Source organism: Haematobia irritans, chromosome 3, assembly GCF_050003625.1.
Source record: "Haematobia irritans isolate KBUSLIRL chromosome 3, ASM5000362v1, whole genome shotgun sequence".
In the NCBI taxonomy this organism is placed as follows: domain Eukaryota; kingdom Metazoa; phylum Arthropoda; class Insecta; order Diptera; family Muscidae; genus Haematobia; species Haematobia irritans.
In genome coordinates, this window is record NC_134399.1 from 26,677,505 (window position 1) to 26,693,534 (window position 16,030).

General features: G+C 32.4%; 1 protein-coding gene across 1 annotated transcript in view; it reads left to right on the top strand.

The window, feature by feature from the left end:
* Positions 1-238: 238 nt before the first annotated feature.
* east (enhanced adult sensory threshold) overlaps positions 239-16,030 on the top strand; it is a 30,140-nt gene continuing 14,348 nt past the window's right edge. Inside the window, exons 1-2 of the mRNA XM_075301047.1 lie at positions 239-374; positions 11,196-14,782. Coding sequence (XP_075157162.1) covers positions 11,312-14,782 — 3,471 coding nt within the window. The 5' untranslated portion in view covers positions 239-374; positions 11,196-11,311. The remainder of the gene's footprint in view (positions 375-11,195; positions 14,783-16,030) is intronic.

Sequence of the window (16,030 nt, forward strand, 5' to 3'; positions counted from 1 at the left end):
ACAAAACGCAAAAACAAATGATAGAGAAAAGCAAAAACAAATATTGCAAGAGCAATTCTTAAGAGAAATGTTAGTTGATTTGGCAATAACAGAGTCATAGCTAACAGATCTCTGTTACTATGACATCAAGAGAGATGGAAAAGAGAGAGAGAGCGGCGGCTTCTAGACATGTGTGTGTTTGTACGTGTTATGCATTTGGTTTCTGTTTTCTCTACTTTTGACAGAATGTTTTATTACGCGAGTTAACGACAACGCGACTTGGTAGTCGTTCATTATTTTTCCCAAAGCAAGTGAAAATAAGTTAACTTTTCCTAGTTTTTGTTTTCTTTTTGATTTTTTAATGTACTCTCGACCTTGGTTTTCCCGAGTATATGGTAAAATTCTTTAAATTTCCTTGTTTGTGTGGCATTCATTGGAATTGGAAATTAATGACCAGTTTTGGAAACTTGCATTTTGCAAAATTTTTTGCTAATTTGTTTTGTGCCAGCATTCGTTGTTGTGTGTTGAGAAATTATATGTTGGAGTTGGCAAATGGAAATTTTGTACACCTTTCCCAACAATGTCATGGAAAAGAAACACTAAAAAATAGAAAATTGTTGCAATGGATTTTCTTTTACATTCCTTGTTATTTGCAGAGTGTTTTTTCATGTTTCGTTTTCTCTGTGTGTTGATGGCTCCGTATGAATGTAGCTTCGCTTTATCTTTTTATCGGCTTCGGGGCATTCGTGTTTTTTTTTTGTGTTTTGTTTTCATCGGTCGCCATTTACGCGTTTAGCCGATTGAAGACATCTCGTTAATTTCCGTTTTTCTTGCGTTTCCTTTTTGCAATAAAACAAAAAAACACAATACGATGATGTTTTTGATTCGTTTTGTTCTTGTCTTTCATTATTTTAATCGCTTGTTTTCAATTTGAAGATTTGTTTTGTGTTCTAACACTAGGCTGGCAACCCGCAAACCGCTCTCTTTTTTTTCCACCACACTCTCTCAATCGATGTCAAATGAAGCTGTTGACTCTAATTCTCGTGTATTTTCACTTTGGGAGTAAAGGAAAATTGTGTTTCATTATGGAAAATAAGTGAACAAATTGCAAAATTAAATTATATTTCATGTATACGCGTTACTTAATGATTACCGTTTCTAAATGTGTTATTATTTTCTAGATATTATTTATATATAGAACAAAAAGATGAATATGTAAACGTTAAACAAAATAAATCATATGCAAATTATATTGTGAAGAAATTTCCGTATACACTAAAAAGAACTTTACACAAACATTAATAAACAAAAAACAGTTTAAAACAAATTATATGTGATCCAAAGGAGAATCCCAGAAAAGCATTTTCTGTAGTAAACATAATCAACAATAACACAACAATATCATTGTCATCATCACCATCATTAAAAGACCAGCAACAACAACATCATCATCTCATAGTTATTATATTACAAATAAATGTCAATTGCATACCTAACAGTTGTTGTTGTTATTCTACTGTAATCGACTACTATTGCGGCTGTGTGTGTGTTTGGTGATTTTCATTTTGCTTTATTATTATTACCCTGGCCCCCCATCTTTGATGTTACACTGCCCACTTTTGCTTCCTTCGTGAAACTTTGGCTGCTGTTCGTTCTCGAGTGGGGGAAAATTCATTAATTTTGCCCCGTGTGCAACAACGGTATCAGTGACTGCCAGCAGCATTGGCCAAAACAAAATCGAGCTTTAAAACGTAATTAAGGACTTCAACAGACTTTTTCATTTTATACTCTGCTTAAAACTACGATATTGGAGGAAATGTTGGTGTGACATTTATGCGAAAGTGGTAAGTGGGTGCAACTTCATAACACATGATAGAATATTTATATTTTGGGGGGGGTGGGGGAAATGTGAAATGTCAATTGTACAAGTTATGCAATTGTGTCCATAGATTTTCATTAATAATATATTCATAGTAGATATTTACAATAGGTCTTATTGGGTACCAAGTTTAAAATTTTGGAAAAAAAGTAAATAAAATTCGTTACAGGAAAGGATGATGTGTAATAGCCATTTACCGTTGACCTCCAAGAATCTCGAGGACTACTAACAAATAAAATAAAAAAACACGTATCATTTAAAATTGGTACAAACGGTTTGGTTTTCTGGAAATATAGTCAAGGCAAATAAACCAAAATTGTTAGATGTTGAATGTTTACCGCCTTTACTTGAAGTTGGTCTCCAAGAATCTCGAGATGGACTAACAAATTAAAAAAGGCTCATCATTTATAATTTAAAGTTGGTGCAAATGGTTTGGTTTTCTGATTTATGCATATATGGACTTTCACATGCATATAGTCTAGGCAAATAAACAAAAAATTCTTAAATGTTGCTGCTTTTAAAATGTTGACGTATCCTAGATTCTAGATAAACAAACTTTTTTCAATATTAAACCAAATCAATGCGCCTATTTGAAAATTATTCTTAATTCAATTAGCCGATTCAATTATTCTAAATTTTTAGGTATATTCCGTTAAACTTCTAGAGCTAATCCTTGATGTAAAATGTCAAGTTCCTCTTGGCCCATAAGCATTGATATAATTCCGAGAACTGGATTAATGTTGATTTTATTTATAGATTCTGTTGCAGTAACCTGAATCCTGTTGAGATCTTACTGGAATGCTGTGTGATCTTCAACAATCTATGAATATCTTTCCATTTAAAATATGAGGATGGTTACAGCTAGGACCCTATCCATCTACTGATATAAGCGTAGAAAGGCCTATGGGGGAGGGCTTAGTCCCCTTCAGAAAAATGTTAGCCACCCACCAGAATTTGAAAGCCTATTTAAGATTTTCCATTGTATAATGTATGGTCTATAACCAACTCCCCTTGGCTGCAATTGTCCAGATACGGCAATGCCTACAGATGCTTCCGTAAATGGTGAGGCATGCTATCGTAAGTCTGAGGTCAGTGTTTCAATAGGTCTGTTATTTCAATATACAATATACGATAGGTCTATGTATTATTCCAATATACAATCGATCGACTTGTCCTTTGAATTCGCTGTGGCTATACATGATTCAACACTGATCTGCTTTATAAGTTGTCAAGAATCATTCTATCACTTCACTCCAAGATAGTTGTTGGTATAGTGATCCTTTATTTTAGCTCACTCGGACTTTTCAGTCCATTGTGGTACCACAGCTGATTAACTTCTCTCTTATCAATGAGTGCTATCCGCTTCTACCTCATTCACATTACTCTTTCCAAAATCCACCTTAACTAAGTTTCAAATACACTTTTAGTGTATTTCGAGCTTAATGTGAATGGGCTATTACGATGAAACGAAACGGAGATACGCTTTGACACAATCGGAAATGTCATCAGCCTTAATGAGAGGGTATAGGTCAGGTTAGGTATAGTGACAGCCCGATATTTTAGGCTCACTTAGACTATTCAGTCCATAGTGATACCACAGTAGTGAACTTCTCTCACAAAATACTGCTAAAACTATTTTTTCTTTTTGGGACGAAACTGGGATTGAACCCCCAACCCTTGGTATATAAAGCGAGTATGCTAAAATTTGCACCATGGTTGCTCCCACTTTAAAACCTTATTATAATTCAAAACTCGGAGAAGCTTTGATATACTTATCGTTACTGAGTGGGGTAAACCTCTGCTGGAAAAGTTTTTTGATGTTCGCTTGAAATTGGGTTTGAACGCACGAACCTTTGTATGCAAGGCGGGTACGCTAACCATTACACCATGGTGGTTCCCACTAAAGATCCTTATTACAATTCCAAATTCAGAACAGGCTTTGATCCACTCAGAAATGTCACCAGCATTACTGAGAGGAAATAAACCAACGCTGATAAACTTTTGTTGGTCTTAAATTGGGATTGAAACCACAACCCTTGTTATGCAAGTCAGTCAAGCTAACCTCGGCACCATGGTGATTTCCACTGCAGATTCTTATTACAATTCCAAACACAGCTAAGCTTTTGATATACTACATCATGTCACAAGCGTTAGTTAGAGGAAATAAACCACCGCTGAAAAGCTGTTTTGATGTTCGGTATAAACTGGAATTGAACTCACAACCCTTGGTATCCAAGGGGGGTATTCTAACTTTTGTTCCATCATGGATTCTACTACGAATCCTTATTACAATTCCATACTCAAAGAAGCTCTGGTACACTCTGAAATGTCATAAGCGTTAATGAGAGGAAATAAACCACTGCTGATGTTTTTTTATGTTCGGTCGATATTGGGATTGACCCTTTGTATGCAAGACGGTCAAACTAACCACTGCATTACTGTGGCTCTCATTACAGATCCTTATTGTAATTGTGAAGTACGAAACTACAAACTTCCAACTTGAGCGCAAATCTACAGTTCGCCCTGCAAACCGTTGTCTACACAAGGAGTCTCACTTTGTCCAAGGGCGGCTACCATCACATTGGAGTATGTGTGTTTTCTGTTACAAATTACAAAGGCCCACTTTGACAGGAAATTTAATAGACTGCTAAAGAAACATGTTTTGTAAACCGACTAACCTTCCTTTACTTACCATCGAAATCGACTTTTTGTCAATTCGTAATGTGGGTCAATATCAATTTTTCCAAATTGCAAAAAAAAAACTGAGAAGTAAATTTTTCGATCGTGATTACTATTCTATGCGGTCATATAAACGAAATATTGCCTTTATCGTCATCTTCTTATATTTATGCAGGCTTGAAGTTCCAGCCAAATTACCATTGCAAGGCCCAGACTTGTCGACTCAGAATTTCTCAATATTTCACGGGGAGTATAATAAATAGAAGGTCAAAAACCGCTTACAAGTTGGAACCATTAAGTTGAACTCTACTTGTTAAACGAGAAACCACTTGCTGTGTCAGTGTCCGGCATTATCTTTCAGAAGAAACAAGATACTGGGTTCGTTTTTCTTTCAGGATATTACTGAAGTACGGGCTATAATCTGAAGTATATACACGCTTTTAACAAGACTTTTTTGGATGGAAGAACTCTAGAATCGTTTTCATTTCAAGAGCGCAAATAAGATGTGACAGATCCTGATAGAGGAAGATAGATGACGAAGAGGAAATAAACAACTATGAGGAATCACAATGGACCAACATGATCTCAGTGGACAAAATTTTCCTTTCTACGCATCCTTTATAACCTAACCTAACCCTCTGCATGCACGTGGTATATGAGAACCATTGCTTCACGTTTAGCCACTTTACCAGAATGGGCTGAATAGTCTAAGTGAGCCTGAAGTATCGGACAGCCACTATACAGTAACTTTTTCCCTTCTCCCACAGGAATTTTCAATTTTTAACACATTAAAATTATTAAATATCCACTTATATAGAACTACTCTAATTCTTTCAAGGCCCTTTAATGCTAACTTTCACCAACATTGCCCAGTTCCCCTTAGTCTGTCAAGCAATAATTGAGGGTTTATGCATTTATACGAGAGGTCAAGTACCTCTTCCTTCCTGCGCATCGTGACATCGCATACAGGAATCATTCTATTTTAGCCTAGGATTATAACAGATCTAAGAATTGCATTAGTTTTAGATGGGACCACAATTTTGTGTCTTAAAGTCCATTGCTGGTTTTTTTTTTACATGGTGAAAGGACGTTAAAAGCCCTGCAAGGGTTTGGCTTAACAGTTGTTTCAAGATAAACCAACCAACCAACTCTATATATCCTGAAATATGGAAGATAGATGCTAGTCTTGTTAGTGGATCTAATTTACATACATACCCAATGCCCTTGTGTCCACATATTTGGCTTTGTTTGCCAAAGAAGGAATTGGCTGAAATTTTGGTACATTGAGTTTCTTGAATGGATTAAAATTCTACAAATAATATTATAATAATTCATTAGTGTAAAATTAAAAAAAAAATCCTTTATGCCACAGATATGTCACATGGCCATGTGACGGTTTAAAACCGTTTGTAGTGCGCTAGCTAAGTTTTGGCATACCAAGCATCGGAATCTTTTTCCTACCAAGTAACATCAAACAATAGCACAATTTAAAAAAGAATAACCTATCCACAGCCTCATAATCATAACTTAGGGCGAGGAGGAAAAAAAAGAGGAAAATCCTTTCACTGAATAAGAAACTACCCCTATTTGTTTTTGCCTATTTACTTCTGTGGCATTTCCTTATTTTCTTTCCTAGACGAAATACCCGACAGTCACAACAGTAATAGCAGTAGCTGTAGCAAAATCCAGAATCATCTGTTGATAAACCTGACCTACCAAATTAACAATGAATTGTTGATTGTTTTGGGGGCTATAACTCGATGGTGGTGTATGTGAGACTGTGCAGACACATAATATTTAGCCTAGTTTAGATTTTCTTGGTATGGGAATGCGAGTGAAGAATGTTTTGCATGTGAAAGCAGAGAAAAAGATACTCTTGCGTATACTTAATGTAGTCTTATATCAGTGGTTCCCAATGTACTATATTACATATGCAACTAGTATGATAACATGAGCCCACTTCTGAGAGCTTACTTTTAAATGCACTACTGCGATTTAGAAGATTTTTGGTAAGCTTCTTTTATTCCAACCCAAAGTTATAGCTTGAATGCATTTTTGGTTAAAACCTTCCCGATTGGCCAATTTATGTTAATTTCTATGGAGGATTATATAGCAATTTTCCATTATTCGTATATGGAAAATTTTCTATAGCAATAAAATTTTGAGAAAATTTCCCACAGAAATAAAATTTTGAGAAAATTTTTTATAGAAATAAAATTTTTGAGAAAATTGTCTATAAAATTAAAATTTTGAGAAAATTGTGTATAGAAATTAAATTTTAAGTACATTTTCTATAGAAATACAATATTTAGAAAATTGTCTATAGAAATATGATTTTACGAAAATTTTCTATAGAAATAAAATTTTGAGAAAAAAATTTTAGAAAATTTTCTATAAAACAAAATTTTGACAAAATTTTCTATAGAATAAAAATTTTGAGAAAATTGTCTATAAAAATAAAATTTTGACAAAATTTTCTATAGAAATACAATATTTAGAATATTGTCTATAGAAATAAAAGTTTTAGAAAATTTATTATAGAAATAAAATTTTTAGAAATTTTTTATAGAAATATAATTTTTAGAAATTTTTTATAGAAATATAATTTTTAGAAAATTTTCTGTAGAAATAACATTTTTAGAAAATTTTCTATAGAAATAAAAGTTTTAGAAAATTTCCTATAGAAATAAAATTTTTAGAAATTTTTTATAGAAATATAATTTTTAGAAAATTTTTTGTAGAAATAAAATCTTTAGAAAATTTTCTATAGAAATAAAAGTTTTAGAAAATTTTCCATAGAAATTATATTTTTTGAAAATTTTCGATAGAAATAAAACTTTGAGAAAATTTGTTGTAGAAATAAAATTTTGAAAAAAATTTCGATAGAAATAAAATTTTGACAAAAATTTCTATTGAAATAAAATTTTGACAAAATATTCTATAGAAATAAAATTTTTATAGAAATAATATTTGGTAAAAATTTTCTGTATAAATAAAACTTTGACAAAATTTTCTATAAAATTAAAATTTTGACAAAATATTCTATAGAAATAAAATTTTAAAATAATTTTTTTAGAAATAAAATTTATAAAAAATTTCTATAGAAATAAAATCTTTAAAAAAATTAAAATTTTGATAAAATTTTCTATAGAAATAAAATTTTGATAAAATTTTCTTTAGAAATAAAATGTTGACAAAATATTCTATAGAAATGCAATTTTTAGAAATTTTTCTACAGAAATAATAATTTTTAGAAAATTTTCTATAGAAATAAACTTTTAGCAAAAATTTATAAAAAAAAAATTCTATAGAAATAAAATCTTTAAAAAAAATTAAAATATTGATAAAATTTTCTATAGAAATAAAATTTTTATAGCATTTTCTTTAGAAATAAAATTTTGACAAAATTTTCTAAAGAAATGAAATTTTGACAAAATGTTCTATAGAAATAAAATTTTGCAAAAATTTTCTATTGAAATAAAATTTTGACAACATTTTCTATAGAAATAAAAGTTTTAGAAAATTTATTATAGAAATAAAATTTTTAGAAAATTTTCTAAAATTAAAATTTTGACAAAATTTGTTATAAGATTAAAATTTAGACAAAAATTTCTATCGAAACAAAATTTTGAGAAAATTTTCCATTGAAATAAAATTAAAAAAAATTCTATACAAATAAAATTTTCATCAAATTTTCTATAAAAATAAAATTATAACAAAATTTTCTATAGAAATAAAAGCTTTAGAAAACTTTCCATAGAAATAAAAGTTTTAGAAAATTGTCCATAGAAATAAAAGTTTTAGAAAATTTTCCATAGAAATAAAAGTTTAGAAAATTTTCCATAGAAATTATATTTTTTGAAAATTTTCGATAAAATTAAAATTTTAAGAAAATTTATTTGTAAAAAAAAAATTGAAAAAATTTTCGTTAGAAATAAAATTGTGACAAAAATTTCTATAGAAATAAAATTTTGACAAAATATTCTATTAGAAAGAAAATTTTTATAGAAATAATATTTTTATAAAAATTTTCTGTAGAAATAAGACTTCGACAAAATTTTCTTTAGAATTAAAATTTTGACAAAATATTCTATAGAAATAAAATTTTAAAATAATTATTTTAGAAATTAAATTTATAAAAAAATTCTATAGAAATAAAATCTTTAAAAAAAATTAAAATTTTGATAAAATTTTCTATAGAAATAAACTTTTCGTATCATTTTCTATAGAAATAAAATTTTGATAACATTTTCTCTAGAAATAAAATTTTGACAAAATATTCTATAGAAAAGCAAATTTATAAATTTTTCTATAGAAATAATAATTTTGAGAATATTATTATTTCTATAGAAATAAACTTTTGACAAAAATTTATAAAAAAAAATTCTATAGAAATAAAATTTTGATAGCATTTTCTATAGAAATAAAATTTTGATAAAATTTTCTTTAGAAATAAAATTCTGACGAAAATATTCTATAGAAATGCTATTTTTAGAAATTTTTCTATAGAAATAATAATTTTGAGAAAATTTTCTATAGAAATAAACTTTTGATACAATTTTCTAAGGAAGTGAAAATTTCTTTAGAAATAAAATTTTGACAAAATTTTCTATAGAAATTAAATTTTGACAAAATTTTCTAAAGAAATGAAATTTTTACAAAATTTTCTATAGAAATAAAATTATTAGAAAATTTTCTATAGAAATAAAATTTTGACAAAATTTTCTATAGAAATAAAATTTTGACAAAATTTTCTATAGAAATAAAATTATTAGAAAATTTTGTAAAGAAATAAAATTTTAAGAAAATTTTCTTAGAAATAAAATTTTAAGAAATTTTTCTATAGAAATAAAATTTTGCAAAAATTTTCTATAGAAATAAAATTTTGCAAAAATTTTCTATAGAAATGAAAATTTGCAAAAATTTTCTGTAGAAATAAAATTTTGCAAAAATTTTCTATAGAAATGTAATTTTGCAAAAATTTTGTATGGAAATAAAAGGTTGACAAAATTTTCTATAGAAATAAAACTTTGACAAAATTTTCTATTGAAACGAAATTTTGACAAAATTTTCTAAAAAAAAAAGAAATTTTTACAAAATTTTTTATAGAAATAAAATTTTGACAAAATTTTCTATAGAAATGAAATTTTGACAAAAGTTTCTATAGAAATAAAATTATTAGAAAATTTTCTATAGAAATAAAATTTTGACAAAATTTTCAAAAGAAATAAAATTTTAAGAAAATTTTCTACAGAAATAAAATTTTACTAAATTTTCTATAAAAACAAAGTTTTAATAGATTTTGTGTTTAAAGGGGGGCTATAATTATGGATCGATATGAACCAATTTTTACGTAATTATTAGACGGCATTACGTACCAAATTTCAACCGGAACGGGTGAAATTTAGCCCCTTCTAGGATCGTTTTATATAAGGGCTATATCTAAAAGTTGTCAGGTATGACCCATTCGCAATACAAAGTTTTTAGTCGATGGCTTGTTCCTTTCGCAAGTTTGAGTGATTTTAACAAACGGACGGACAGACAACGCTAGATCGACTCAGAATTTGACAACGGTCCACAACGGAATACACTTTATGGGGTCAGAGACTGATATTTTGATTTTTTACAAACCGAATGACAAAATTAGTATATCTACAATGGAGAGTACAAAATTATAAAACCCAAATTTATTCGAATTGGAGTGACGGTTTTTCTTTCGAAAGGGGTTTCGTAGGATTTACAGGAATAGGGCATCACGACCATATTACAAAGCTCTTCCAACATGATACAATACAATTTAATTTAATTTTTTGTTTTATTTCCCCTTTTTTGTAGAAAAGCTTTCTTCGCTGGCTATCCTTTATCATTGGCCTTTTCTCGAAATAACCAGAATATCCTTTAGTTCCATTTATTTGAATGTGTAAAATTTCATTAGGGCCTAAAGATTTCCTGTATAGTATTATGTCCACACATGTGTACCAATTGTTTCAACTTCGTGTCACGAATGGCTTTTATGGTGGTATACCTTCTGGGAGATAGTCAACAAATATCTTGCCAACTTTATTTAAAGCTCCACATAAATAAACTCCATGTTCAAGTGGTGGCTATGTGGACAACAATCTCACACCAAAAACCGGTTTCAAGGAGTTTGCTTAGCGAAAACTAAAGAAAAAACACAGAAAAGTAGAAGCAAATGGCAAGCAACAGCTAGAAGAAACGAAACACATGCTTCTTTGTTTGACATGATATACTCGGAGTATATCATGGACAGCATCCAATGTTTGAAGCGAGTATGCAAGTGTGTGTGAGTGTGTAGTATGGTATATTGTCCTCAGGAATGCAAAAAAGCCTAACAACCAAAACATTCAAAAACGAAAAGTCTACGAAAGCCTTAGTCATGGGAAAGCCTTTTAGGGTTGGGGTTAGAGTGAGTTATTGGAGTATCTTACTTGACACCATTTAGAATTTCATCTGTATTAATGGAAATTTCCTTTGAGCATTTAAGCCTATAAACCTCTGGAAATCTTCACTTTCACGAGAGAGATTTCCACAGTTATAAGCATAAGTCGTTTGGAGAAAAACTTAAATATTTTATTTTTTTTTCATATTCTTTATTTATTTATATTTATTTTTTAATTTAATTTTATTTTATTTTTAGATACAATCATGGCAAATCAACGGGACCAAAACTTTTGTTGATCCGAACGTTTTTCTTTTTTCGGTTACGACAACTGTAAACTTTGATAACAACATCTATAGCAAACGTATTTTACCATGTCAACAAGAAAATCAACATCAGCTTCTTCGACAGCACAAGGGACGACGAAGGCAGAGAATGCCTCAACAACATTGTCAGCATCAGGGGGAACAGGACAGGCAAAAGCGGCATTGGATACCAAAAGTAATTCCAGCACATCAACTACAAGTAACACAGTATCGGTTAAGCAGGAGACAACAGTAACAGCTTCCCAGTTAGAAAAAGGAGGTGGTCAACAAAGGGTAACCCGTAACTCACCCCTATTGTTGCCATCGCCGAATTCATCGGCGGTGGTAATTAAGAAGGAACCTATTGATCCTTCCGACTTAGCCCATAGCGAAAGTGAAGAAAGCAGTACATCGGTAACGGGAAAGAAACAGACCACCACCATTAGGGGAAGAAAGTCGATTAAAGATCATAAGGAAACTAAAGAACAACAAGAATCAAAGATTAAAGATAAAGAGAAGGAAAAGGAAAAAGAAAAAGAAAAAGAGAAGGAAAAGGAAAAGGAAAAGGAAAAAGAAAAAGAGAAGGAAAAGGAAAAGGAAAAGGAAAAAGAAAAAGAAAAAGAGAAGGAAATTAAAAAAGAATATTTAGAAACAAAAGTAGAGAAAAAAGACATCGTTACCAAGGATTCAAACGCCACTAAGGAAATCCAAAAAGATACAAAAGAAACCAAGGAACAAAAGGAATCTAACAAAACCTCCAGCAATACAACTACGATTTCCTCATCCACCTCCTCCAGCACCACCACCACCACCAGTAATCCAAATACAAATTCCTCAACCACAAATCGTCAAACTCGCAAATCAACAGCAAGCCAAGAAAATTTAAGTGCTACGAATACACGTGTCACACGACAACGTCAAACCGGAAACAGTGGTGTCACCACACGTTCTGAGACACCACCTGCTACAAGTGGACGTGGTAGATGTCGGGCAGCGAGTCGTATTAAAATGCCCATGCCCATAGTTGAGCCGCCAGCTGCGAAACGTAAACGTTCCGTAGATACTGAAATGACTGCGCCAAATTCTTCTAGAGCATCTAGTGATGAACCAGGACCAAAATATATTAAAATTGAGGTTAGAGATCCCGAGATTGATGGTGATGAGCCTATGCCATCATCGCAAACAACTACATCCTCTGTGGAAAGTAATGAGGATATCACCACCACCACCACCAGCCTTTTGGAAAATATCAAAATTAAAGAAGAAATTTTAGATGACCAAGAAATGGAGGCGAGCGATATTGCTACAGAGAAAGATTCAACAATCGCAGCCACAAATGCTAACGAGAAAGATCCAGCTATAATTCAAACACCTGTAACGGAATCCTCTTCATCAACCACCCCCACCACTACAACATCGGAGGCGCCAACAAGTGAAACTTCTAATGTCACTACGGCCCGAGCAAGAAGCCGTTGGACTTCTCGCAAATCAAACTCATCCACAACCACCACCACCACCACCTCGTCCAATGTTTCCAACTCATCTCCTTCAACTCGAGCCACCAGGCAAACCAAACAAAATTCTCCCACACGAAGCAGTGCGGTTAATGTTACATCATCGGAACCCAAAAGGAGACGTGTGGCCTCACAATCTAAAGCTGTTGTCAAACAAAATCCAGCAAGTGACTGCAAAGGTTCTACAATAAATCCCGATGATGAAGAAGACTCCAAAGACAGTATAGCTTCGTCCACCAATACCGATGACATTGCTTTGGCTCATATTAAATGTGAGAAAAAGACTACGGACGATGTGTCAGCTGATGAGGGGCTCAAAGAAGATATAAAACCGACTCCAAATGATGTCGTAAAAACAGAAATAGAGACCGCAAAAATTGATAACGAGGCCCCAAGTCCTAAGACGAATGATAAGGATATTGACAAGAAGCCTCAGATGGAAGTGGAGGAAATTCCTAAAGTGGAAAATAAGGAGAACGACCTACCCAAACCCTTAACAGTGGATACTGAGCATACACTGAGCACAGATAATGTGGATGGAGTTTCAGCTACCAGCGCAGCCTTAACTCCTGCAGCATCAAGTTCGCCACCCTCAATTGCATCGGGCTCTGAAAAGGCAGCTTCCTTGAGTCCTTCGGAGTTGATTAGCGAAGGTGTTTCGGAAATAAGTGTTAAACAGTTTTACAAAAAACCTAAATTTCTGGAAAATAATCTTGGAATTGAGAAAGATCCAAAATTGGGTAATATTGTGCAAAAAGCCGCAAGCATAGAAACCCCAAGAGACCCACATCCCACTACAGCTAGCACCTCTGAGCTAGACGCAGATAAAACAAAAACTAACGAAGATCGTTTGCTAGACGATTCGTTTTCCAATGAGTCCTTGAAAGAAGGTGCATTGAGATTTGATGAGAGTGTCGACGAAAGGAAATCATTAAATCAAGATGATGGAAATAGCTTAAGTTCTGATGATAAATTAACTCCACTTGTGGTGGATGATGATGAGATAGAGGAGGAAGATAATGAGTCGGTGAATCTTGTAGATCCTGAAGATGAGCTGGATCTGCTCGAATCGAAGCCAGGAGTAGAAGCGAAACCTCTGCTTAAGGTTTCTGAATCTGAAAGTGTGGATAATGAAATCATTGCCGAAAAGAAGGAAGCAAAGGACACAACACCAAGCCCAGCAGGTGAAATCGTCGAAGATCAAGAGGAAGACGATTTAGCCATGGAAGAGAGTGAGACCATATCAATGGATAACAATGCTTCGGTGAATGATGATGCCACAAATGAGATTGAGGAAGATGCTGAAAATGATGAAGATGTACCAGAAGTCGATGATGCAAAGACGCCCATTACTGCAACAAAGGAGTCCGAAATATTGGATAGCAAGGGGGACTCTGAACTAAGTGCCCCTCTACAATTCACAGAAGAATCACAATCCTCAGAAGATCAACTAGTAATCGATGACAAAGAAAATCTACAAGTTAGCCCTAATGACAACGATGAATCTACCACCAAGGATATTGTGTTGGCCAAAATCGATGCTGAGCTAAAGAAAATCGATGAACGTCACAGAGAGAAAATGACCAATAAAACAGACCCAGAAGTTAAACATGAAGATCACAGGGAAAATGCTCTTACCGCCTCTATAATATCCTCACAAGACGAAGACCTGGTGGATGAATTAACAGACGAACTATCTGCACCACTTGAATCGGTTTCTATGGATGTTGATGAAGTCATAGCAGATATTGATGCTGATGAAGATAAAAGCAAAATTGTGGAAAGTGATGAAGTTGTCATTAACGATTTAGAATTGAAGCTTGACGATGAAGCTACTTCATTGCTATTGGAGGATATAAAAATACCCGAAGCCGAGAAAATTGTGGAAAATGAAAATGTTGGCGGTAATGAAACTGAAGAATTTTCCAAAATCGAGGTCAAACCAATGGACACGGAGGGGAAAGTTGCTTTTGTAGAGGAGCCGACGACTATACAATTGAAAGAGGAATCAAAGGTTGAAAAGGAGGTATGTAATAACCAAGTTATGGGAAAATAAAAAAAAATGTATAAGGCTCTATTATCCAAATCAAAAAATATGTCCCCATTCACAGAAAACAATATCTCCAAATTCCGAATGTTGGAAAAATTGGACCTTGGAATCTCTCGTATCTTTATCCCGTATCTTGTATCCCTTAAAAAATAGTTAGCAATACTGAATGGATTTCAAAAAATTCCCAACAAAATTAATTAAATTCCCTACTAAATACCCAAAAACCACAAATCAAAAAATATGTCCCCATTCACAGAAAAAAATCGCCAATTTGGGGAAAATTTTTCCAATACTGGCAACACTGCTCCTAGGAATCACTGGTATCATCATAGTCAGGCTTAACAAAAAGCAAACCAAAAATTTGCCCATTATTGGTTAAATCCCTATGTCTCCAAAAAAAAAAAGTATCCCCATTCACAGAAAAAATCCCCAATCTGGGAGAAATTTTTCCAATAGTAGCTCCGCTTATATCTTCATGGTCATATTTAACAAAACGCAAATCCAAATTTGCCGGTTATTGGTTATAAATACATCTGTTTATTTTTGCATTTTAGTAAAAAAAAGGAGTTAGCAAATATTTAGGGAAACAGGCTTTTAGTAAAACTGAGCAGATTTCAAAAAATCCCCAAAAATATCCTCAAATTTCTTTAAATCGCTAATTTGGGGAAAAAGTGTCCAATACTGCCAACACTGCCCCTAGGAATCACTGGTATCATATTTGTCAGGCTTAACAGAAAAAAATCCAATACTGGCAACACTGCCATCATAGTCAGGCTTAACAAAAAGCAAACCCAACATTTGCCCATTGTTGGCTAAATCTCCATGTCTCCAAAAAATTATCCCCATTCACAGAAAAAATCCCCAATTTGGGAGAATTTTTTTAATAATTAACAAAACGCATATAAGCTCCGCTTATATCTTCATGGTCATATTTAACAAAACGCAAATCCAAATTTGGCGATTGATCCCAAATCAAAAAAATATGTCCTCATTCACAGAAAAAAATCGCCAATTTGGGGGTGGGGGAAATTGGACACTGCCTCTAGGAATCGTTTGTATTTTGATAGTCAATTTTGGGGTAATTTTTTCCAATACTAGCAACGCTTGTTCTTGATAGGCAGATTTAACAAAAAGCACATCCAAAATTTGCGATTACAAGTTACAAAATTCAGCTTTTATTTGCATTTTAGTAGAAAGAAAAAAAATCCCAAACGAACTCCTCAA